General features: G+C 36.1%; 2 protein-coding genes across 4 annotated transcripts; both read right to left on the bottom strand.

The window, feature by feature from the left end:
* Positions 1-783: 783 nt before the first annotated feature.
* LOC126709065 (uncharacterized) lies at positions 784-9,145 on the bottom strand. Of its 3 annotated transcripts, none has more exons than XM_050409142.1 (5): positions 8,836-9,145; positions 8,105-8,409; positions 7,484-7,622; positions 1,441-1,526; positions 784-1,317 (listed from the first exon to the last, which is right to left on the bottom strand). In XM_050409142.1, the coding sequence occupies exons 1-5, from the start codon at positions 8,837-8,839 to the stop codon at positions 1,189-1,191; spliced, it is 663 nt and encodes a 220-aa protein (XP_050265099.1). In that variant the 5' UTR covers positions 8,840-9,145; the 3' UTR covers positions 784-1,188. The 3 variants fall into 3 exon arrangements, with proteins under 3 accessions (XP_050265099.1, XP_050265100.1, XP_050265101.1); XM_050409143.1 differs by having other exon boundaries at positions 8,842-9,145; XM_050409144.1 differs by having other exon boundaries at positions 8,869-9,145.
* A 3,975-nt stretch (positions 9,146-13,120) lies between these two features.
* Positions 13,121-15,156, bottom strand: LOC126708501 (uncharacterized). The gene is made up of 4 exons (XM_050408291.1): positions 15,051-15,156; positions 14,684-14,931; positions 14,020-14,563; positions 13,121-13,809 (listed from the first exon to the last, which is right to left on the bottom strand). Exons 1-4 carry the CDS (start codon positions 15,154-15,156, stop codon positions 13,121-13,123), a joined length of 1,587 nt encoding a protein of 528 aa, XP_050264248.1.
* Positions 15,157-26,397: the final 11,241 nt, after the last annotated feature.

The raw sequence follows: 26,397 nt of genomic DNA, 5'->3' as shown, positions 1-26,397 counted from the left end.
ATTGTATACTCCAAGAGTACCATAAATACGTACTCCCCTTTCTCACATGAATTGCAGGTTCCACCATGAATTTAATTAATGAAACCTACAATTATATGAGATGAAAGAGTATGCATTTATAGTACTCCGGGAGTATTGTATAATTACTCCTCAAGCCGAGGGGAATTTTTTTTCTGTAAAGTACTTCCACCACTACGATTTTAATTGTGACAAGCACCTCAAACCAGTTTATGAAGATAAACCATCATATTAAACACATGGATATAACTTACTACTATAATGTCCCCCTTTTGAGGGCACAATTAATCCATTAGTTCACATCATTGCCCTTTCTGGGGTCTTCTACATTAATTCCAATTCCTAGTAAACACAACCTAAACTTCATACATACTTTTATTCCACCATTTGGGTCTTCTACATATAAGGGGTGGAAAACATGCCAAGGAATAAAAATAAAAATAAAAAAAGAGGTGGAAAATAGACCTTTTGTTTTATAACGAGTTGGAAAATATACTAGATGAAAGGTTCACCCAAATTTTATTTCACGAGTCAAAATGTCTAGGAAAAATGTTTATTGTATACGGCATAGCCTCATAGAACACAACTATGCAGCTCTTCAAAGTTCAAACCTCAGGATTAAGGGCCTACAACAGAGTGGATCAAAAGGGCCTTGCATAACCCAGCAACTTTCATCAACCCTGCATCATAATCTCTCTGAAAGTTTCGGTTTACATATACATTCATGATTCCTAATCAAAGCTAGAGTTTGGCAAATGCAAAGAGTTACTATAGACTAAATTAGCATTATAGAAGCCTTGACATACCCTTTTGCTTTTTCTTGTTTTGTTAAGTCATTATAAAAGAGAACATATTACAGAGGCAAAGGGGCATACACTGAAAAAGAAAAAAGAGAGCCTATACATTCAAATACATGTTCAAGGATGCAAAAGAAAACAACACGAGACATAACTAAATACAAGAAAAGAACTTTGGGGAGAATCGGGAGATAAAAAATCCCTGCAAGCACATATGTGCTGCTTTCCATGCACAGCTTGACGTAGTAAGAGGGTTACATGCCCTGACATTGTGTGAGTGAACTGGTTCAACAATATTGTCAAAAGATCTTTATAGGTAACTGAGAGTGAACAACATACTAAAGAACAGACGCCCAATCTCTTAAGCCCAAGCCTATTGATTCTTCTTTAGTTCGGAAGCAGAAGACGAAGATCTAGAATCTTGATTGGAAGTTCTAATTATGAAAAGAAGTGTTTCTACAAGCATCGCACCAACCAGTCCAAGAATGCCTCCAGCAACATTCTACAGAGATTTTAGAGTAGCATCAATTTCAATTATGCGCCAGGAAACAAAGAAAATAATGCTCAAAATAATAGTTAACTGTAATAAATGAAGGAAAACAAAAAGAGGTCTTTTAGATGGTACCATGACAGGACTGTGGTTAAATAACGCTCTGAATGCAGCATATCCAACCAAATAGCCAGTAAACATTGTCACCACAACATGTAAACCTGTAGAAGTTTATGATTAACCATGACTTCGGAGAAAATGTGAATTTTACAAAAGAAAAGATCTTAAAGTCATACATATAGGAACACACACACACGCGCAGAAACCAAATTTAAATAATAAAGTACATATTGAGAGCTCTGAATCAAAGGACAGTTGAAAACAGAAAATTGCAAAATCATAGAGCAGAATAAAAGAATAAAAGAGAAAGGTGACCAAATTATCAGAATTTAAGTTATAATCAATAACACTGAAATTGACACCCAAAAAAAAAAAAAAAAAAAGTCTCAATGAAATGAGCATTTGAGTGAAATAAAACTACCAAAATCCTTACCTAGTATTTTTCACATTATTGACCTCCAGTTTTTCCCATTTATCCAAAATTGTCAATAAAACCTCCCAAATTACAAACAATTTTCTATGACAAGTGATTAGCCAAAATCTAAATTCATCATCATCATCGTACATAGAGAACCCAAACTGATACAGGTCTCTCAGTAATAAACCAGCCCATAGTGCCAATGCAACATGTTTTGCTCATAGAAAACAGGGCAATGAAGCTGATTCATCAATCTAGAAGAACATAGATTTTTTTTTAAGTATAGATCTTCTTTTATTCTTTACCTAGAATTTAGATCAGTCACAAATGAAATGGGAACAGGACTGTGGCATGCCTCTCAAACATGGAATGATGACAGGAAGCTTAACTTGGGCATTATTTGATAAACAGAAAATGTTAGCAATGAAAACTTCAGAGCTAAATTATAAGTACTGAACTTTAAAAACTGAAAATTTGATTTTGAATTTAATAATACTAATTGATAATTAAAATAGTTGAATTCTGAAAGATGGATAATTTAAAATACATGTTATGAATACTATGTCAATTTTTATGTGTGTGGTGATGGTGATAGCAGTTGAGATGATAATTGTGATAACAGTGGTGGAGCTAATGGTAGCAATAACAGCAAGGGAGTGATGGTGGGGTATTAATTACCCATGAACAAAGGAGTGACACTGGTCTTCATTGCAGTGGAATTGTTGTGGCAAAATTAACAATCTTAATGGTGGCATTGGCAACAATGGGAAAGTGGTAGTGGTGGCAATATTATGGTAATATTTAGCAGCTAAAAATTGTGGCACAGACACAACACGACAAGAGACACAACGAAGCAGCAATTCTAAAAAATTTGGGACTCAAGTACAAGGTGGGGATACAACAATTAATTGATAAAATATAACTTTAGGTATATTTTATTTACTTTTAGGCATGTTTTATGTTTGTATTAAGTTTTCATAATTAATAACTATCAAAATCTTTAAAAAATATCTAAAATCAAAAGATTTTTCTTTTACATGAAAAATTATTTTTTCCCTCCCAATACACTAAGGACACACACGCAATAGTGTCCTAGGTGTGTCCATGTCCAACACATGTCTGACATGTGAACATGCTGGGGATTTTTGGGGTGTCTATGCTTCTTAGATTAGCAACTTTTATGGTCATTATAAAGGCGATGAATGATGATGATGGGGTGGTGGTGATAGCCGCATGGTAGTGGACCTAGTGGTGGTAGTTGTGACAGCAACAATGACAACATAGTGATGGTGGTGATCATGGTAACTGCAAGGTGGTAGTGGTATTAATATTTTCCTATTGATGGTGGTGATTGTGGTGGCAGTCACAAAGTTTTAGTAGCAGAGATGGGGCCTGGTGGTGATTGTGGCAATTGTGGTGAAGATGGCATGAATATTTTCATGGTGGTGTGAATAATTGTCTGAATAAAACATTTGGGGTATTGCAACTTAATGAATTAAGTGATTTTTCTCTTAAATGAATTTTGAATTGAAGTATTGAACTATATTATCAAACACACTATATTACATATTAAGATTTTTTTTTTTTTTTTAATATATAAGTAATAAACTCCATTGAAAAAATGCTAAAGGAAAATACAGAGGAAAACAAAGCACACAGGTAGAGTGCTAAGAGGCAAAACAGAAAAAATTAAATAACAAAGAAAGTACAAAAATCAAGCATATCAGGCAGAGAGTTAAAAGTAAAAACACCCGAAGTATTTGCCCAGTCAAACAAAGTCTGGAAGAAAAGAAGCTTCAACTCATGAATCGATTTTTCACTTCCTTCAAAGGTGTGTACATTTATTTCTGTCCAAATGATCCACATAAGAAAATGAGGGATCATACTCCAAAGCAACTTAGTTTTGTATCTGTTCAACTTGCCTAACCAGCTCGCTAAAAGATCCACAAAACCACATGGCATGACCCAATAAACCCCAAATAGTGAGCACACCATATTCCACAACTCTTGGGCTACTGGGCAATGTAGGAGTAGGTGATCAATAGTCTCCACATTCCTCTTACACATACAACACCAATCCACAATAACCACTTTCCACCTCCGTAAATTATCAATGGTCAAAATTTTTCCCAATGCCGCTGTCCAAATAAAGAAACTAACCTTTTCGGCACATTTGGTTTCCACTAAGGCTTCCATGGAAAGGAAAACGAATTTAGAAGTTGTAAAGCCTTATAGTAAGAATGAACATCAAACGTGCCCCGAGGTAATAGTTTCCAACAAATTTTATACATGACATTCCTTCTCAAAGAGCCAGAATAAATAAGGTTCATAAAAGAGGCAACCAATTCTAACTCCCACTCTTGAACGGGTTGAATAAAATTAATATTCCAATCGTAGTTTCCCACTGAAAAAGACAGCAACTCAGCCACTGAAGCTTCCATATTATTGGCAATATTTTATTGCTCTGGGAAGTTATTTTTCAAAGGAAGTCCCTCACACCATGGATCATGCCAAATTTAATAGATGAACCATCCCCCACCTTGAATATAATAAAACAACAAAAATCACCCCACCCCTTCCTTATATATTTCCAACAACCAACCCCATAAGGACCCTGCATTCTATTCAAGTACCAGAGCACATGCTACCATATTTAGAATCTATGACCCTTCTCCACAAAGCAGTCCTTTCCACAGCATATCTCCACAACCATTTCCCCAAAAAAGACTTGTTAAAAAGAACCAGAATACCAGATTGCAAACACCCAAACCCCCCACTTTTAACCGGTGCACAAACAATCTTCCACTTAACCAAATGATATTTAACTCATCTCCTAATCCTCCCCACAGAAAATCCCTTTGTAATTTTTCAATACGCCGGGCAACACTCACCGGGATAGGAAACAAAGATAAAAAGTAGGTAGGTAGGCTGGATAAGGTGCTCTTTAATAAAGTAATTCGGCCTCCCTTAGAAAGATGCAATCTTTTCCACCCTGCCAACCGCCTCTCCATCTTCTCCAGCACATCAGTCCATATAGCCTTTAACTTAAAAGTAGCACCTAAGGGGAGACCCAGATAGGTCATCGGTAACATTGCTACTTTGCATCTTAAAATACCAGCCAAAGCTTCCACATTGAAAACATCACCAACTGGAACCAGATCAGATTTCCCCAAATTTATCTTCAAGCCAGATATAATCTGAAACCAGACAAAACCTGCTTTCAAATGCCAAATTTGCTCCGGATCTGCTCCCCTAAAAATCAGCATTTCATCTGCAAAAAGGAGATGAGAGATTTTTCTAATTGTCCCTCAGATATACCACCCAAGGAAAAACTTGAGATAAAATTGCCAAGTCTAGCTCTCTCAAACATCCTGCTAAGGGCCTCCATAACAATAACAAACAAAGGAGGGGCCAAATGGTCTCCCTGTCTCAAGCCCCATGAACTGTGGAAGAAACCACATGGACTACCATTCACAATCACCGAAAAGCAAATTGTGGAAATACAAGAGAAAATCCACTGCCTCCATCTAGAACCAAAACCACACCTACGAAGCATATACAACAAGAAATTCCAATGCACATGATCATACGCTTTCCCCAAATCTAGCTTGCACAAAACCCTTGGTAATCCGGATTTGAGGTGACTATCTAAACATTCATTGGCAACCAACACTAAATCCAGGATCTGTTGCTCTTTGACAAAAGCATTTTGAGGCTCAGACACCACCTAATCAAGCATCTTTTCAAGCCTATTGGTCAAAACCTTTGCCATGATTTTACAGAACCCAGTAATCAGACTGATAGTCTGGAAATCCTTAAATTCTACTGCCCCAAGTTTTTTTGGAATGAGAGTGATGAAAGAAGCATTGAGGCCCCATATTCCGATACCAAAATGTATCACCCCTGATCATTCTTGTGCTTCCACAAAACCATCACTGATCACCCTCCCTGCCTCTCGGAAAGATTTAATCAACTTCTGATCTGATGGTAGCTTAACAACTTCTTCCATAGACGCACAAAACCACTTTATCCCTGCCTTGCCCAAAATAATATTACTCATGCTCTTTTTTCCCTTTTCGATTATTTGCAGGCAGTGGCTACTCCCATCCTCTAACAAGAGCAGTTCATAGAATTTAGATTCTACTTGAAAATTTTTTCTGCCCCTGCTTTCCCCCTCTTGCTCCCTTATCCCTTCCCTCCTTATTGGTTTAAGGGGCTCTTTTGTTACTTCGGTCACCAGAGGTTGAGGTTGGACCTGTTTGTGGATGGAAATTTCTCAATTAGGTTTCTCTGTATTTGGCTCGGGTGGTTGGTTTGTATTGATTGATGGCAGGTTGGGTGGGATGATGTGTGATGCAAACTGGTTAAAAGGCTCCTGGTGTGGCATGGAATATGTCTGGGGTAAAGGCCAAGGGAAAAAAGGGTTGAGGAGGTGTTGGAAAGGAAACTGTTGTGGGGAGAGGGTGGAAACCATGTGATTGTGGTGGTGGTTGTGATGGTGGTGGTGGTGGTAAGCTGAGTGTAGATGGTGAGGAGGATGTAGGGAGAGAGAGCCTCATATCATTTAATAAAAAATGTTATCAAACGCAAAACGATTAAAGGCAGAAATTTTGATTTTGAGCACTTAATGAGTTTACAAAACACACAAATGTTAAGTTACCAAGAATATGGTTGAACCTTGATGATCCAATGGAAGTGGAACTGTATATTTAAATTTTTAACTTTTTTTTTATACAGAATCAAAATAAAGGGTTGCTTATAAAGTTATAATAAATAATAATAATCAAAACACAGGTAATTATTGAAAATGAAAGCCAATGCTACAGTTAAGAAAACGGGATGATCCTATAAGGATGTTTTATATGTACTGTGCAGTACTATATAGAGCACAATGGAGCACTTGAATTACCACATTATATTCAAACAACCCCCAAGTATTTTGGATAGGGTTCCCACTACAATATGTCTCTACTTAAGTTTTTCTCACAAGTAGCTATAAATTAAGAAGCCACAGTTTCACAATGGTAAGAACAAGTCTTGCATTGCATAACATTTCTTCATACTCAATCCTTGTAACTAGAAAGCCTTAACCACGACCTTCAATCAACCTATCCGTAGTCCCCCCCACCCTTTGATAAGTTAATCTATCACAAGATTCACAAGCTATGCTTCCATTCCTTTCACTTGCATTGCCCCAACAAAAAAAAATATTCAAAGATCTTTCTAACAATCAGAATTTGGCTCTACGATTTGGAATAGTTGCAGAATAAAATATGGCTGAATTCAATAGTTAGACAAGGGGAAAAAAGGGCCATGCAAATTGAAATGGAATTTAAATAATTATATCAAAGATTCAAAGTGGACAACCAAGTGTTTATATATTTTTGATAAGTACAAAATGTCACCCAAAACCAAAAGTTTATGTTAATTCATCAATAATGTCAAAGCAACCAGGTTTGGGCAAATCTTGCAAAAATAACATCACAACTTCAATAAACTCATATATATTTGTGCTTTTATAATTGAATTCGATGTGAAACTCAATGTTTCTCTACATTCAAATTTCCTATTGAGGATATATAAACCCTTGACTAGCACAAGAATTAAATGACAAATAAAGAAAAAGAAAAGGAAGCTTACCAAAGCCTAGCTGATCCTTGTAAGAAGAGAAAGGCTCAGAGTCATCCTCCTTTGGTGTAATATCCTTAACGAGCTCTGCATATGCTTTCTTTTCTGCTAATTCCTCAAGCTTTTTCAGCCTTGCCTTCAATTCTTCACTCTGAAATTCAAAACAACCCCCCAAACACATAAAATAATCATTTTTTAACTAAGATTTTTCAAAATCAACAAACTAAAACATTAAGTGCAATAATATAATAATTCATTTTCTTTTCTAATTTTTCTCAGAAACCAAACACGGCTTACAAACTCATTCAATTACTAAAATTTTGGTTGCCGAGAAAACAAAGAACTATTAACAAAAATCAAAATTCCTAAATCCCAAACTCATAAAAAAGAAAAAGAATTTTGATACATAGAATTAGGATGATATTCTAGTTTAAATCTCAAAATTATTGTGGAAATATAAAAAATAAAAGAGCTCCACTAAACTATGCATAACATCTATATAATATACTGCTAAGATTTTTCAAATTGGACAAAACTAAAACATTATGTGCAGTAATATAATACATTTTCTTTTCTAAATTTTCCCATCAACCAAACACAGCTTAAAAATGAAGAAATGAGAAAATGAGTTACCTTGTGTCTAGGTTTGGGGGTGGTGAAGACGAAGTCGGAGCCTGAGAAGAGTTGGATGAGAGTGGGTCGGGTTGTGGGTCGAGAAGCGAACCAGAGAGCTCGGAGTGACTTGTACGGCACGTTATGTTGGGACAAGAGATCCGAAGCAATCTGTTGGAGCTCAGGAGAGAGGTGCGGGTCTTTTGAGGCCGTAGAGAGGAATGATCGGATGAGTTCTGTGGTGGATACCACCAGTCCGGTCGGCTTTCGGGCCTCGCCTTTCATTTTTTGGAGGGATCCAGATCCACTATCCACGACTCTTATATCTGAAAACACGTAGTTAAGGAGGTTTTGAGCATATTAACCTTCTTCAGCCTTTCTATTTTGTAAGTTAGACAACGTTTGAAACAATTTTAGAAAATAGCATCTTGAGTTTCAAAAAATCGAGATCCACTTAAAAAACTCGACCTTCAAAGACTCGCGTTCTGAGTGGGAAAATGCCACATAGATCTCGAGTCTTTAAGACTCGAGTTTTATGCAAAAAATTTCACCTATAGTGGCGTTTTTAAGCCTTACAGTGACGTTTTAAATCCCTATAGCGGCGTTTTCCTGTAATATTTATGAAAACAAATTACACCGTTGGCAAAACAATTAAAAACAATAAGAATCCAATTTTCAACAAACATTCAGTAAACATGAAACATCACACCTCAGACCCAAACAAAACCCAAATCAAAAAATTAAAAAAATACCCATACCCACAACGGCAGCTCCACCAAACTGACCTTGCAACCACCGTCTCCACTCATCGTGACCCAGCAATCACCATCTACAATTCCACGTGATTCGCAACCCAACCACAAAGCTTTTAACGGCGGAGTATGGCGTGAGATTTGTGGTTAAACCGGCTTTGAAACCATTCCGGTGGAGGAGTTGTTGGTCCCGAGTCTGAAATTTTAGACTTGAGCTTGTGAGAGATATTTTTTGGCGTGAAGAAAAAGAGAGAGGTTTTCTGGGCGTGAAGGAGAGAGATTTTTTGCGTGATTCGTGAAGAAGAGAAAAAGAAAATTTGGTTTGATATATATAGTGCTTCAACGGCGTTACATGCCGTCTGTTTTTAAGGAGCAAATTGGTCATTTTTAACAACTATTGGACGTGTTTGGTATTTCCTCAAACTTCGGGGGAGGTTTCTGGAATTTACCCTTATTTTTATATATATATATACATAGAATTTCAACCTGGTTCCAAAATATATAATTGAGCTAAAAAAAACCACCACTGTTACTCTGTTAGGAGAGTATATTCATCCTTTAAGAGCACTCATAACAGTGATGCTAAATAATTATATTTTTATTTTTAGCACCACCAATCATAAAAGTGGAGCTGTAGCAATAGATTTATAGCAAAAAAATTTGGCTTCTCAGCTACAATGCACATTTAAAAATAGATGTACACTGTAGCTCAAAGGTAAAAATAAAATATTATTTTGTGTTCACACTTATGGTTAGAATATTTTAATTTTTTTTTTCTTTCTCCTCCTTCCCCATTTCTTCCCGTTGCTCCTCTCTCCCATCAGTTGGTCCTCACACTCTTCATTTCTTCCTGTTGCAAGCTTCAATTCCTCCACTCACCGCCGACCCAAATTGATCTCTTCATTCTCTGCCAGCCACCACCATTGAAAACAAATAAAAAAAAAAACACCAACTACCACCAATCATAACCCACTAGCCACGAAACCCACTCAACCACCACCAAAGCCACTGTCACCACCACCACCCACAACCTCAACCCCCAACCACCAAAATCATAAACAAATCACAAACCTAAAACCAAATCACAAACTCAAACCCACAATCGCATCACCACCACTAGCCGGGAAAAGAAAAAAAAAAACAAAAACACCAGCCACCGTCAGCCACTCAATCGGACCCATGAAGAATAGATACTGAAAATCATATCAAACCACCAAATACCCATGGCCACTGAAGCACAGACCATTGAAAATCCTATTGGACCACCGAACCACCAAAAACCACAGTGAGAGAGAGGGACAAGTAAGAGAGAGACATTTTGGGTTTAGTTGCAAGATGGAGAAGAGAGGCATTTTGGGAGGGAGAGTTGATTTCATATGAGAGAGAGAAGGGGAGAGAGGCTAGGCGTGGCCGCGTGGGTGATGAGAAATTTTAGAAACAAGAAGAAGCAAAGGACACAAAAAAGGAAGAGAGGCACGCGTGTAGAAATAAATTAACATTATTTTTTTATAACAATCAGCTACAATGAGCTGATTGCGGTGGCGTTGGCAGCAGTGGTGGAGACGGCAGTAATGGTAGCGGTAGCGATTGCAGTGGTAGTGGCGGTGGAAGAGTCGATGGCGGCAGCGGTGGCGGCGGCAGTAGTGGCAGCGGTAGCGGTTACGGGTGGTTGTGATTGTTGTTTATTGTATTGGATATATTATTTTATTGTAGTAGATATATTATTTTATTGTGATATTTATATTATTTTATTGTGTTGAAAGCTAAAATAGATCCACTGCTGCAGCATGTTTTGTAAAGTGAGTAGGTAAAATAGATAAAATAACTTTTTGTGGTGCCAAATAGCTAAATTTTTAGCTTCACTGCTGTGGATGCTTTAAGAGAATTTTCCTATATATATATATATATATATTTTTTTTTTTTAGTAAAAAGACGATGTCTTTTAAATCGGGTTTATAATACATTACATAATATACAGAGTACAACTACAAAAATGTCTAACCTTTGTAATTGTAGACTGGGGTTATAAACAGCAAACACTAGACACACACAACTAATGTGGGATAAACATCATTTTTTTGAGTAAACAGTAATATTTATTAGAACACACATGAAAATATTAATAATAATGTTTTAAACTAGGTTTATAACCCAAATTGTAACCCAACTTAAATAAATATATGAAGATCACTTCTTTGTTTTCATTAAACTTTTTACTCTTTCTCCGTTTTAATTATTTTCTTATTATTTATTTATTCTATAAATAAAATAGAGGTAGAATGGTGAATTTATTGGACAAAAACACATGAACGTGGCTCTTTTGGCAAAGATGACATCTTAAGATATTAGTCATAGATGACATCTTAAGATATTTTTTTTTTTTTTTTTTTTTTTTGATGTTCAAACTTCAAACAGCTTTCATTAAACTGGACCGTGGTCCAAAACAGTTACATCTTTGATAACTTGAAATTCAATGATGGGTGGAATATCCTCAACCCAGATAATATAATCATTCACAAATTTTGCATTCCTAGCCATACGGTGTGCAGCCATATTGCTTGTTCTACGAACATTGCTGACTTTCCAAACCAGGACATTACAATTCAGCCTCTGGATGCCTTCGATAATCATCTGGACAGAGGTTGGAGGGGAGCTACAACCCATCAACGCATCTGTTACTACTTGCGCATCACCTTCCAGCACAATGTGCTTCAGCCCAAGGTCACCAGCAAGCAGCAAACCCTCTTCAAAAGCTTTGGCTTCCACTTCCAAAGCTCCCAACGGAAAGTCCATCCTTTTGCTCATCGCTCCCATGATTTCTCCCCTTTCGTTTCTTATGACAATCCCAATTCCACAACTGCCCAGCTCATTAAACACCGCCCCATCCACGTTTACTTTATACCAACCTTCACTAGGTGGGGTCCATCTTTCAGATCTCTGTGGGGTAGATTGTTTAGGGGCGCCATATTTCTCACTAAATTCCTCAACAAGAGTAGTGGCTTCAGTTACAATCCTCCTCGCATCCTTGCATTTTCCTTCAAATTTTACAGCATTCCTGTTTTTCCAAATGCACTACGCTGTGCACGCCAGATGTTCTAGCTCGCCTTCCTTTCTTTCTTCCCACAGCTTCCAAACCACATCAATGAAGTCGCGATGAAGGTAGTAGGCCCTTGGCAAAGAAATCTTAGCTTCCTTCCAAACTGCATCTGCCAACCAACAGTCCCACAAGGCATGTCTTGAGGATTCTACCAGCTCGCACAACCCACACTCATCCCCTTTGGAAACCTTCCAAAGGCAAAGGCAATAGTTTGAAGGAAAAAATATTCTTGCACGCCCTCCACATAAAGTGTTTGACTTTACTTGGGCACTTTAATCCCCAAATGGTCTTCCAAAATTCCTTTTTCTTATTCGGGTTTGATCCCTCACAACCAGCCCCTTTGCTTCTCCCATCCATCAGCCACTCATGTGTTACATGGTAAGCACTTTTCACTGTGAAGTTACCTTTTTTGGTCCAAGCCCAGACCAAGGCATCATCCGGCAAACATTTGCTGATAGGGATGCTCAAAATAGCCTCTGCTTCATGGGGTAAGAAACAGTTTTTCACAACACTAGTATTCCACCCCCCAATTTCTTGGTTTAGAAGGCTTTCCACTAGTTCACCTTCGAAGCTTTGAGGACGAGGGCTTACAACCCTGAATGAATTAGGAATTGGAACCCACTTGTCTGCCCATATCCTCACCCTTTGCCCATTGCCAATATTCCATCTCAGTCCCCGCTTTAGAACCCTTATAGCAGCCACTAGACTTCTCCAAGTGTATGATGGGTTTTTGCCTAACTGAGCCTCCAAAAAGGTGAAATCCGGGAAGTATTTAGCTTTAAGCACCTGATGAGCCAAGGAATCTGTATCTTGAGAGATTCTCCATCCCTGTTTTGCAAGCAAGGCTAGATTAAAAGCTTTGAGATCCTTAAAGCCCATCCCACCTTCAGCCTTTGGTGTGCACATCTTCTCCCAAGCTATCCAAGCAAGCTTCCTTTCTTTTTCACGCTGACCCCACCAAAAGTTCCTCATCAACGAGTTCAACTCATTACATAAGGAATCAGGAAGTTTAAAACAATTCATCGTATACATTGGGGTGGCTTGGGCAACGGCCTTTATTAGGATTTCACGGCCCGCTGTTGTCAACAGCTTTCCTTTCCAACCCACTACTTTTCGACCAACCTGATCCAAAATCCGATGGAAGGCTTTCTTTTTTCCCTTCCCCACCAACGGGGGCAGCCCCAAGTATCACTCATGCTGATGGATGATTTGTGCGCCAAACATATCCTTCACATCCTCTTTAAACTCCTCCCTTGTATTTTTGCTGAAGAAGAGAGAAGTTTTCTCTCTGTTTAGCTTTTGTCCCGACTCCTTTTCATACACCTCAAGGATTTTTAAAAGTCTCTGCCCCTCCTCCTTTGAAGTTTTGCCAAACACTATACAATCATTAGCAAAAAGTAAATGAGAGACCCGAGGAGCACTTCTACACATAGCAATGCCTCTAGGAATTCCCCCATTTTCAGACTTTTTAAGCATAGCTGAGAGACCCTCCGTACACAAAAGGAAAAGGTACGGTGATATCGGGTCCCCCTGCCTAAGCCCTCGAGTTGGAACGATCCTACCCTTCGGTTCCCCATTTAAGAGCACGGAATAAGACACCGTGGTCACACACATCATCATCAAAGATATCCACCTATCTTGGAAGCCCATTTTGCGCATCATCGCCTCCAAATACGCCCACTCAACTCGGTCGTATGCCTTACTCATATCAAGCTTTATCGCCATCAACCCCTCTTTCCCTTTTCTCCTTTTGTTTATACAGTGCATGACTTCGAAAGCCACAAGAACGTTATCTATGATCTGCCTCCCTGGTACAAAGGCGCTTTGTGCATCACTGATGACTTCTGGGAGCACTCTCGTCAACCTGTTAGCCAATACTTTGGATACAAGTTTATACATAACATTACACAGGCTTATTGGACGAAATTTCGTTATCTTTTGGGGGCAGTTAACTTTAGGTATTAGACATATATAAGTGTCATTTAAACCATTGGGCATAACACCTGTTCTAAGGGTTTGGAGGACACAGTTTACTACGTGAGGACCAACAATATCCTAATATCTTTGAAAAAATATAGGTGACATACCGTCTGGGCCTGGAGATTTTGTGGGATGCATCTGCTTTAAGGCACGCCAAACCTCTGCTGCCTTAAATTCCATCAGCAGGTCTTCATTCATTTCTTCCGTAACTTTCCTGTCCACCGCCCCAAGGCTAGCCCCGAAATCAACTGGGAAGTTTGAGCTATAAATTTCCTTGAAATATGTCAAAATAATACCTTCCACCTCTTCGCAGTCCTCTCTCCACATACCCCCCGAATCACACAAACCTTCTATTCTATTTTTCCGGCACCTATTGCTGGCCGTGGCATGAAAAAATTTTGTATTCCGATCCCCACATTTAACCCATAAAGCCCTTGACCTCTGATTCCACATCATTTCTTCCCTCAACAATACTTCGTTTATTTCCTTTTTCAAAGTCTGAATCTCCTCTACTGATTCATGTAGCAAGTTCAACTCTTCTAGTTGCTGTAGGCGACTCTGCTTCTGCCTCAAATTTTTGTTAACATTGCCGAATTCCCTACGATTCCAGGTTTGCAGGTGAGCTTGGCAACTTTTTAGCATATCCTGAATCTGCACATCCAGATTAGCATTCAAAGAATCCTAGGCCGTTTCAATCACCTCTCTACAGCTCTCTTTTCTAGTCCACATAGCTTCAAACATAAACCGTTTTCTACTTCCCTTTCTTTTCACCCGCTGCCTAAGTGACAGATTTAGCAAACAATGGTCTGAAGCTGCCATTGCTCTGTGAATAACTCTTGCCTCAGGGAACATCTTCCTCCACTCCTCATTTGCCACCATCCTATCCAACCTAACCCGAGTACGTTGCTCCCCAATCCTACCATTACACCACGTAAAACGCTGCCCCACAAACCCCAAATCAATGAGACCACAGTCAGATAGACACTTTCTAAACACCTCCATTTGTCTTGCGTCCCTATCTAACCACCCCAATTTCTCATCAGATTGCACATTTCATTAAAATCCCCATAAACAACCCACGGCATATCACACTGTCTATTTAGTGATTTAAGTAAATTCCAAGATGTAAATCTCATACCTGCATCAGGGTGTCCGTAAAACCCCGTAGCTCGCCACGATTGCGCACCAACTCCCTCACGGACCACCACGTCGATATGAGCATTTGAACAGCTTTTAAAGGACATATCCGCCCCTTCCTTCCACAACATCGCCAACCCCCCGCTCCGGCCATCGCTTGGAACTATAATCCCCTGAGTAAAATTTAGCTTTCTCTGAATTCCTTTAACTCTATTTCGGTTTGCCTTGGTCTTCGATAAGAAAACCAAAACCAGGTCAGTGTCTTTCACCTCATCGATGAGTGAGCGCACCGCCGGAGCTGACGCCCCGGCAGTTCCAGGCCAAGAGGCTCATTGGGCTCGGCGGTGCTGCCTCGCAGCATCTGCCACACCGCCAACCCTTTGAGTTTCAATCTCAACCTCATCTTTTTCTTGCACTTCCGTTCTCCTTCTTTTCACTTCCAGAGTTTTCTGATCTAATTCTGTGAGTGGGTTTTGAGCAATTCTTTTTTTCCTTACTAGGCTTAGAGCCTTACCTTTGCCTTAGTCTTACACAAACATGTGAAACCCACACACGTTACAAGAGGGACAATCTCGTAACGCAATTGTCCTTGGTATGCAGGGATACGGTAGAAAATAAGAACAATGAATATTTGATAGCGGGGGTGTTTGGTTAGTGTTTTTAAACAACCATTTTCAGTTTTTAAACAACATTTCACGCATTTCAACGCACTTTTTTACCCACACGTATTTTCACAAATGTTTTCAAACAACAATTTTCAGTTTTTAAACACATGTACCAAACGGGTCATACTGTTGAAGGTTTATTTTTAAAGCATTTCTAGTAAAATAGACATATTTTCACCCAATTTGGAAGGTATAATTTATTTATTTTTTTGCCTGCTTACTTTTTTTAAATATATTTTCCAACAAACTTTTTACCATTTCTTTATTTTATTTAAATATTATTTTTTCATTATTGTTTTAATCTTCCATTAAAAAAAAAAAAAAATCTTTCTTTCTTCTACCTTTATATATTCATTCTCAACAACTATTTTCCAAATCAGCTCCCAACAGGAATATTTTCAAATTTTCTGACAGTTATATTTCCTAACAATCTTTTTTTTTTAGTCACATTTTTCAAACTGTCATATTTTATGACAATCATATTTTACAACAGTCATGCATGTTCCAATTTTAACTTTTTAATTTCATTTTTCCATTTCCAGTTCCATTTTCTTTTTTCATTTTATTATCCTTTTTTTTTTGCCTTTTCCAGTTCCATTTTCATTTTCATTTTTGCCATTGCAATTTTTTATTCCTGAAGATGATTTTGCCCCATCTCCTTCTCATGGTCTGCAAGATGTGCCTCGTGTCATATGCAAATCCATTCCTAAGAATCCAATAACAAAAAACACAAAAAACACACAAAAAAAAAAAAAAAAACCCACACACACTTCGTTGTTTATTAAACAGTAGCTTAACAGTTTGTTTATTAAACAGTAGCTGAACATGTTTGGTCAAATACCACACAACAAAATAAGCAATTCTAATTAGTAAGAACAAAATTCATTTGTATCAATCTACTCAAAGCTTCGCCCACAACAATCACTGAGAAAGAAGATGAATCACACAACCAAAATCAGATGTACTTCCAAAAGTCACTTAAAAAAAAAACAGACAGAGATTAATAATAATAATAATAATAAAATATAAAAATAAATAAATAAATAAAAACACAGCATCCATCCCCGTCACTTTAACACAAATCATATTCAACTCAAGTAATTGAGCAAACAATCCCTAGTCCCTACTGAATTGATACTATGCCTTATATTCCAATCTGATCTCCTCCTTATAGTAGATACACTAGTTACCAACAAGAAAACCATCCAAAATAATAATAATAATAATGATTAAATAGCATGACATGTTCATTGTGTACAACTGGTGGAGAAAATAAAAAACCTCTTAATCTAATTTAATACCTTAACAACCAGTGGAGAAATAGAAATTTCCTCTAGCATACTTGGCACCATCTAATACAACTGGCTGAGCAAACAAAATACTTAGAACATTGACATCAGTTTGTCTAAATTTGTCTGTCTATTCTTGCACTTTTTCTATTATGCACTCACTGATATGAGTGCTCTAAGCATCCATATGTCTTGCACTCTTGCTGGGAGATGAACCAACACATTCAAAAGCAAAGTATATGGTATAACTTATACTATATACTTTTCCACACATTCAGAAGCAATTTTTATCCATATCCATGAACCCGCCTATTATCCATCTTATTTGGATAAATCTTAACTCAACCCATTTGAGTATTTGGGTTAAATAGATAAAGACCCATTTAGTTATTTAATTAGATGGTTCTAAATGGATAAATCCACTAAACCTATCTAAAATTTAAAATTAAATAAACCCACTAATACCCACTAAACCCTTCTAAAATCTAAAACTTAAATAAACAGTATAACCTCTAGATTTCTAAGCCTAAACATTCGACCCTTAGTCTCACTAATCTCACTCTCCCTCAGATTTTCTCAGTAACCAAACACTTTCCCAAACACTTTAACCTCTAGATTTCTAAGCCCAAACACTTTCCCTTAGATTTTCTCAATAACCAAACAAAAGGAAATTCTAGAGAGAGACTGGGGATGGAATCGGAGTTCACTAGAGGTAGTGTATCGGCTTCTACAGATGCTGATTTCGCGTTCGCTTTCAACGATAGTAACTTCTCAGACCGGTAGCTTCGGATCAAGATTATGGGTGACCTGCTCGAGAACTAGCCTGACAATGAAGGTTGTACAAGTATCTGTAATATTATCGCTGATTGGGCTCGCCATCGGAAGCGGAGGCATGAGGATATCAAGAAAGATACTGGTAACAATTTTTTTTTTTTTTTTTTTTTTTACTTTTCATTTTTCGAGTTTTTCTGTTTGGTTGTCGAGAAAGTTTTGAGAAAATTAGGGAAAAACTGTATTTCAGAGTTTAGTCTAAAGTTCAAGTTAGTTCTATGAGTATTTGTTTGTTTGCTTAAAAGATTGTTTGATTAGCTAGGTATTGGTTTGGGTGAGGAGAAGTTCTGTTTGGTTTGTGAGAAAGTTTGGGAAAATAAATGAAAATCAAGTGGTTGATGTTGTTATAAAGCTAAAAGATTTTAATCCGATTTTCAAGGGTCCTGTTTGGTTTAGGAGAAATTTTGTTGTTGCTAACTTAATGGGAAAATCTAGTAACAAGTTATTTATTTATTTGGGTCATATTGGGTTAAATAGGCGGGTTATTAATTAAATGGGTTGGGTGGGTAATGGATAATTAATTTACTCCTATATATAAACGGATCATAAATGGATAAATAGGTAATTACACACCCAACTCATTTATGACCCTTACCCACCCATTTGCCACCTCTAGGTATAAGTCAAGAATATTGGGGGTGTGCAAATAACACTACTTAAACGAACTCCCCCTTTTGAAAGGTAAAAAAGTATCTGATTAACTATATGGTACATGTTCCTCAAAATAAAAAACTAAATGGTACATAAGAAAAAAGACTAAAAAGAAAAGAAAAGCTGGTCCTTCCAATAAAATCAGAACTAATGACAAGATATATATATATATATATATTCCCATAAAATCAAGGAACTAGTGACAAGTACTAGTGAATAGTAAAGCTGGTTTTCCTTGCTGATCAGTAAAATAAGGGCCTTCAAGAGGAACCAATAAGCACGTGAAACAGTTAAAAGGGATACCTTGTTTCAGTTTTATTTGGTAGACAGTGCAAATTAACTTAGGTAAATTTATAAATACTAGAAAATAAAACATAGCCAAAGACATCACATCTGGTACTCGCCAAATGGCTACAATAACCACACTTACATACAGCTAAGTTTTTGTAAAATCCTCTCCCAATGAATGAGAATCAAATGTCAAAGATTTGGGTTTTCTGTAAGTAAATTTATAATTTTTGAGGATGTCAATTGGACAAAAAGATAAGGTCCAACACATTTTTCCACAGTACAACTCAATTTGTTATAAATTAGAGTGGCAATAGGCACCTCACGTACGTTAGTACGTAGGCTCCATGTGATAGTTGAAAAGGTTTCATATTTAGTCCTGAACACCAAAGAAATTACAAATTGATAATATTAGTTTTAGTAACTGATAAGAGTCTCATATTTATGAAGTATATGTTGTATAACATAGTAGCAACCTAGGAAACCCAGAAAACCCAAAAACCATGGATAGTTGCAAAACAGAACCCATGATCTCCAACTGTCTCTCTTCAAACTATATTGTAAAATAGTTTGTGCCTAGAGAGAGAGAGAGGAGTTTCTAGCTCGTGAGAAGAGAGAGAGAGAAAGAAAAGAGGAAAGAGAAACTATATTGTGAAACGTTTTGGTAGTTTGAGCTTAAAATATCTCCTAAACAGAATATTTCAAGAAAAAAAAAAACACTTTATTCTTTAGAGAGAGTTGGAGGAGCATTTTATGGTTCTACTTTCTAAATTAAAGAGGACTTTGTGTACAAAGCATCTATGGCTCTCTAAAATATGGATAAAAAGGGTTTAGCATCTGTGGAGACTTTTTGCCTCAGCTCGTCCAATAGCTTGCTTGTAACCGATTTTGGCTTGAATCCCACATCGAAGGAAAACCCCCCCACTTGCTGCCTTATAAGCTGTGAAGCAAAGGGAGTTGGTGGTATACTACTCCCTTAGCTTCACAGCTTATAAGTTATAAGGCAGCAAGTGGGGGGGTTTTCCTTCGATGTGGGATTCAAGCCAAAATCGGTTACAAGCAAGTTATTGGCCGAGCTGAGGCAAAAAGTCTCCACAGCATCCATTCTGATTTTTTTGTTTTTTTTTTTTTTTGTTTTAATTTGTCTTTATTATTATTTTTTTTTTTTATACAAAGCTCATCAACTTTATTCATTAACTGAAATAAAAGTACATCATAAAATAACATATGTTCTAAAAAACATGGTCCCTCTTCAATCCAAGAAACAAAGTCATCTGCAAAAGAAATGTTTTGCTAACATATGTGCAGGAGCATTGCATTACCCTACCGACCAATATATGAATTACAATAGACCGAAAAAAGGCCAGAGAGCTAAGAATACCATAACAAACCGCTACAACATCCATTCCAAAATTGAGAAACTAATTTAGAAGTAAGAAATGATAAAATAATACATTATTTTTTTGCCTTTAGAGAGAAGTTAACATATACCCTAAAAGCATTGATTTAAGAAATATTTTTAGAAATTTTTTATGTAAAAACAAAAAATAATTAATTTTTTGGACAGCTTTTTACATTCCTTAAGAAAATAGTAAAAATTTTCTTAAAATAATCTATTAATAAATGTCTTAAGGGCATCCGTTAACCAAACCCTTTCTTTTAAGTCAATTTTATAAATCTAATCCCTCATTTTTATGTAGGTGAAATTTAATATTTGCATTCTCAATTTAAACAATTAACCCCTTTGACTTTATGTTTGTGAAAAAGAAACATTGAATTTAAATTTTTCTTTACTGTTAATAGTGTTAATATCAATTAGTTCAACTAATGACTTTTGTCATCAAATAAGATACTTGGATTTGAATCTCACTTGTACCAAACCAATCGGTGTCTTAACTTTATAATAAAGAGAAATTATTATGGTGTTTGAGTACAAACCGATTTTCAATTTCTCAAGGTGATTATGAGGAAAATGTTAAAGTCACAAACTATTTTACAAATTTCTTTACAAACTGCTGATGTGGTGGGTGATTATTAGTAAGTAAAAAGATGTTGTTAATGGTGGACCCAGATAAGAAATATTAAAAGAACTATTAAGAATTTACATCATCAATAGTTTATAAAAATATTGTAAAATAGTTTGTACTTGTAGCATTACTCATTATTATAAACCATTCAGGACAAAAGGATTTAACTTTGCAAGAAATGAATGGATTTGGTACAGCCTAACTTAATAGACTTCTTTGTGAAAATGCAAAAGTTAACAACAGGGCAGCTCTCTATGGAATTTGAGGCCTACGACAAAGACTAAAATGAGGCATTTTATATATTTAAATAATACTTCAACAATTTTTTTACTTCATATTTATTCTTCTCACTTTTTAAGATGCAAAATTAGTTAATAAATTTTTGTATTCAAGTTCCTCTAATTTTTTTTTCAATAGATAATATGGTTAATCCACTTAATCTTTATGATGACATTGTCAATCTTAAATATAATTTTATCAATTTTAATTTTGAAAAAAAATATTCTACATAAACAATTGTAACATGAGAGATAGGAAGAATGAGGGAAAAAGGCATAAATCATCAGCCAAATATTTCACTTGAACAAAAAATGAAGGTCAAGGGTGAATCGTGTAAAGTGGGTGTGGTTCGTGTGGACCACATATTTCATTTCCTGTAGCCATCAGATAAGTAGGGATGGCAATTTATATCCGACCCGTGGATACCCGGCCCAGCCTGACCCTAATGGGCCGAATTTTATCCAGCCCGATAAAGAATAGGGTCAGGTATGAGTTTTAAAAAAAAACCCGAAGCAGGTCTGGATCAGGTCTTGGTTTTATCAAAAAACCCAAAACCCGGCCTGAAACCCGGCTCGGATATTACCCGATTATGTGAGATTACTAAAACCCCCCTTATATATATATATATATATATATATATATCATTGTAATTTGCAAACCCTAAGTCACTACTCACTAGCCCAATACCCAGCCTAGCCGCCTCTCAAACCCATTTCAATTCATGCCTCAGTCAGTGCCTCATCACGCCTTCACACCTCAGTGCCTCAGCACGCAACCACGTCTTGGCCAAGCTCACAGAAACAAATCAAAGTTTCTCTCTCGAAGTTTCATATGCCTCGGTCAGTTTTTCTCTCTCGAAATGTCCCATCCCCACTTGATGCCACCACAAGCTGCCGCCGCGAGCCACCATCTGAGGCAACTCCATCTCTTTCTCTCGCTTAATAGCCAGTCCCTGGTTGGGCCTCCATGGCTGAACCTAAGCACTCTTCCCTCTATCTCTAGATCTAAAACCCAAGGCCGAAGACCTCAAGCTCTTTCTCTCTGATCTCCAACTCAGGGCCAAGACTCTCTTCTCTCTCCATTTCTATTTTTATCTTCTTCTTTATATTTTTTTTAATTGATCCGAAATCTCCTCTGTTGGTTTGTTATTTCTGGGTTTGAGGATTGAAAAATGGGATTTTTTTTTTTATTTGGGTGTGGCTGTGGAGATTTAAAAAGAAGGGATTTTTGGGATTGGTTGTTTGGTCGTGGGTTTGATGTTGAGTTAGGGGCTTGTTTCAAAAAATGGGGCCCGTGGGACCCGGTGGGGCGGGTTTGGGCTTCGTAAAAAATCTGTTAAATAATTGAGTCGGGTCCGGGTCGCAGGTCTAGACCTGCGGATCGGGTCCGAGTATGCAAAAACCCGACCCGAACCCGACTCATTGCCATTCCTACAAATAAGTGAGCAAAATGGGTAAATATCCTTAATTTTAAAACTATGAGCAAAATGTAACTCTTTCCAAAGTATTTAGCAGCAAAAGGCCCATATTTTGGAACTCGATTTTGAATTCTATGTAAAACTTGATATTCTCAAAATCGAGTTCTATGTGTATTTTTAAGTTGAACTTAATCGACATTAGCAATGTTGAGTTTCACTTAAATTTTCAAAAAAAATTAAGTAGCAAAATATGCATAAAACTCAACATTGCTAATGCCAAGTTTCATTCAAAAAAAAATGGCATATTGCTAAATATTTAAAATCAAGTTCAAAAAAAGTGGCATTTTACTAAATATTTTGAAAAGAATGGTATTTGCTACATAATTTTAAAATTAAGATAATTTTCCATTTTTCCCTATAAAGGATTTAGGGTTTGTTTGGGATCCGATTATTTTGCTAAAATTGAAAACTGTTTACTAAAAATACTGTAAATAAAGGTAAATGTTAGTTGAAATAGTATAGTAGGACCCATGAATAGTACTAAAAAGTGCAGTGAGACCCATGAATAATACCAAAAATAAGCTAAATAATAAAATAAGTTAACAAAAAATAAACTAGCCAAACAGACACTTAAAGGACATAACTTAAAGGACATAAAGTAAGGGCATAGGCGCAGAGCAACACCAACACAACAAATAATCAAATTAGTTAAGGCAAAGTAGAACAAACGTCAAAATTGAAGGAAATGGTTGGAACTGAGGAGTTTGATGCGTAGCAAAATTAGCAAATACAAAGCAAGATTTAAAATGAATTTTTAAAAAAAATTTCAAAATTTTCCAACGATGTGAAAAGAAAAAGAGGTTTGAGTTTTTTCTTTTGGATTTTTATGTTTTTGTTGAGAGAGAGAGATACATTTCAGCTTATAAATCACAAAGAGAATTTATCTTTTCTATTATTTATTTATTTATTTATTTATGTTAATATTTCAAGTATAATTGATTACTCCTACAATGGGGCCTTTCTTTGCCGATTGTTTTTTCTTTGACTTTTTATTTCCCTTATTTATTGGCTATAATTTGGGTTTATTAAATACATTTTATATAATTAATTTTTTTGAATCAAAGAACTAATCTAATTAGTTAAAATTTGGGAGCCTTCCTCAATTTGGAGGAGCTAACTCTGGGTTACCCTGCTTAACAATGAGAATAAAGAAATTAAAGATACTTTTATTGAAGTATAAAGGCCTAAATTACAAAGCCTAAGATTACATTCACACAAAACGATATAACACACTTACAAGTTACAACCATGAAGTTACAAGCCTACTGGATAAATTCTAATACAAGAGAGAGTCAATCAATGTCTCTTGTTTTAATGGTTGACTGTGTATGCCCTGTGTAACAAGGTGTCTCTATTTATATATGAGGCATTGACCATTAATCTTGTTTTCATTGCCAAATGTCGCATTGTTATTGCTTTTATTCCCATGTGCTTAATTAGAGAGTTGTTCAGTTAATTATTGGGGGCTGTTAAGTGTCAGCTTACAATTATTTAGGAATTAAGTTAGTTCAATCTTGACCTTTACACAATGACAACACTTACATAAATGGTTCCTAGGCTCCTAGCCTTTGTAACCCATTATGGCAGACAATAACCAAGTTCTTAGCTTTATAACTCTAAATTATCTATCTCTCCCCCAAAAAAAAAAAAAAAAAATCTAAATTATCTCTGAACCTTCCCTCTCTTTCTTAAGAAACTTAGATATATCCCTTGAAGCAGTCATTTCCCTCACCATTCCCATGTACATAGATTCTTAAGGAGTAATGCTGAGACCATAAAAATTGACACAACTTTGTGTTATAACTCTCCACTTAGCAAGTTGTGATTGGTAAATGTGTGATAGTAGGTCATGTGGAGACACATCTTTACTAATCACAACTCGACACAAAATTTTGCCAATTTCGGTGGATCTAGCATTACTAATTCCTAAGTCATATAAGAGTGAGATGTGGCTAACTGCATAACTCTTTCTTTTTTTCTTTTCTTTTTTTTTCTTTTTTTTTTTAATTAGGAGGGAAGAGAGGGACAAGGTGGGTTGACCTTTTTTTTTTTAGCAAAAGAAGGTGGGTTGTCCTGATAATACGAAAAACAGGAAAGGGACAGACTATTGGCTTAGAAGCCCATCGACAAAGTACATCGTTTTTTATTCATCAAATTGCTGCACAAAATTTGTGAAAAACTATTTAGACCCCTATCCCTATGTATCCTAAAAGTTCTAACCAATTGAAAAGTTCTCTTCGAACCCCCAAGTAATTTATGCAGTGATATCAACAAATTAATTCAACAACTTTATTATGCACCCAACACACAAGTACGTATGTTAGCCATGTATATCAAATACCAAATCTAAGACGACAATAATAATAATGAAAGCATTAACAATACACAAATTTGATAATCAATTGGACAAACAAATCAATGAAGAACCTTTTCAATGAAAAAACTACTCTGGAGATTTAATTCCATAGAAAATTCAATACAAACAACTAAAAAGGTCTACTTCTAAAATCTTTGTACATCTATAGAGTCTTTGTAACCTATGCAAAAGCATGACTTGCCCTTCTTCCTATAATAGCCCCAAAACTTATAAGTTAGTAATTTCCTCCATGAACTCCTCATATGCACAAATCAAAATCCCTAACACTCTAAAGAACTCCTTAAAGATTTGTGGCAACAATGAACTCATTGGATCAAACTCTGTGGTTTTAAGAACGGTTCAAAGATTTTTTTATTAATTTTTATTTTTATTATTTATTTTTTGTTTCTCGGAAAAAAAGAAAGAGTTTTTCTTATTTTTCAAACAAAGTACGAGTCTAAATCTTCTATTCCACTCTTCCTGCTCCACTATATATTCCACAAATAAAAACATGCCACTTGTCTATCTAATTTCTTAAATGCTAAATTTATGTCTTCTATTATTTCAATTACCTAAATATGATGGGTTATTTATTTATTTATTTTAGGTAATTGAAATAATAGAAGACATAAATTTAACATTTAATAAATTAGATAGACAAGTGGCAACTCTTCTATTCCACTCTTCCTGCTCCACTATATATTCCACAAATAAAAACATGTCACGTGTCTATCTAATTTATTAAATGCTAAATTTATGCCTTCTATTATTTCAATTACCTAAAATAAATAAATAAATAACCCATCATAATTAGGTAATTGAAATAATAGAAGGCATAAATTTAGCATTTAATAAATTAGATAGACACATGGTATGTTTTTATTTGTGGAATCTATAGTGGTATGTTTTCATTGCCAAATGTCGCATTGTTATTGCTTCTATTCCCATGTGCTTAATTAGAAAGTTGTTCAGTTAATTATTGGGGGCTGTTAAGAGCCAGCTTACAATTACTTAGGAATTCAGTTAGTTCAATCTTGACCTTTACACAATGACAACACTTATATAAATGGTTCCTAGGCTCCTAGCCTTTGTAACCCATTATGGCAGACAATAACCAAGTTCTTAGCTTTTTAACTCTAAATTATCTATCTCTCCCAAAAAAAAAAAAAAAAAAAAATCTAAATTATCTCTAAACTTTCCCTCTCTTTCTTAAGATACTTAGATATATCCCTTGAAGCAGTCATTTTCCTAAGCATTCCCATATACATAGATTCCTAAGGAGTAACGCTAGGACCACCAAAATTGGCACAATTTTGTGCTACAACTCGCCACATAGCGAGTTGTGATTGGTGAATGTGTGATAGTAGATCATGTGGAGACATATCTTCACCAATCACAATTTGTCACATGGTGAGTTGCGGCACAAAATTGTGCCAATTTCAATAGTTCTAACATTACTAATTCCTAAGTCATATAAGAGTGAGA

Source organism: Quercus robur, chromosome 12 (assembly GCF_932294415.1).
Source record: "Quercus robur chromosome 12, dhQueRobu3.1, whole genome shotgun sequence".
Lineage (NCBI taxonomy): Eukaryota > Viridiplantae > Streptophyta > Magnoliopsida > Fagales > Fagaceae > Quercus > Quercus robur.
Note: the sequence above shows the minus strand (reverse complement) of the source record. Positions and strands in the feature narration are given on the sequence as shown.

Coding starts and splice junctions, on each gene's coding strand:
- LOC126708501 (XM_050408291.1), bottom strand. CDS start 15,156: ATGTCCTTTAAAAGCTGTTCAAATGCTCATATCGACGTGGTGGTCCGT. Junction 14,932..15,050: donor TTACGGACACCCTGATGCAG/GTATGAGATTTA, acceptor TGGGGTGGTTAG/ATAGGGACGCAAGACAAATG. Junction 13,810..14,019: donor AAAATCTCCAGGCCCAGACG/GTATGTCACCTA, acceptor TTGTATCCAAAG/TATTGGCTAACAGGTTGACG.
- LOC126709065 (XM_050409142.1), bottom strand. Junction 7,623..8,104: donor CCCCCAAACCTAGACACAAG/GTAACTCATTTT, acceptor TTTGAATTTCAG/AGTGAAGAATTGAAGGCAAG. Junction 1,527..7,483: donor CAAGGATCAGCTAGGCTTTG/GTAAGCTTCCTT, acceptor AAACTTCTACAG/GTTTACATGTTGTGGTGACA.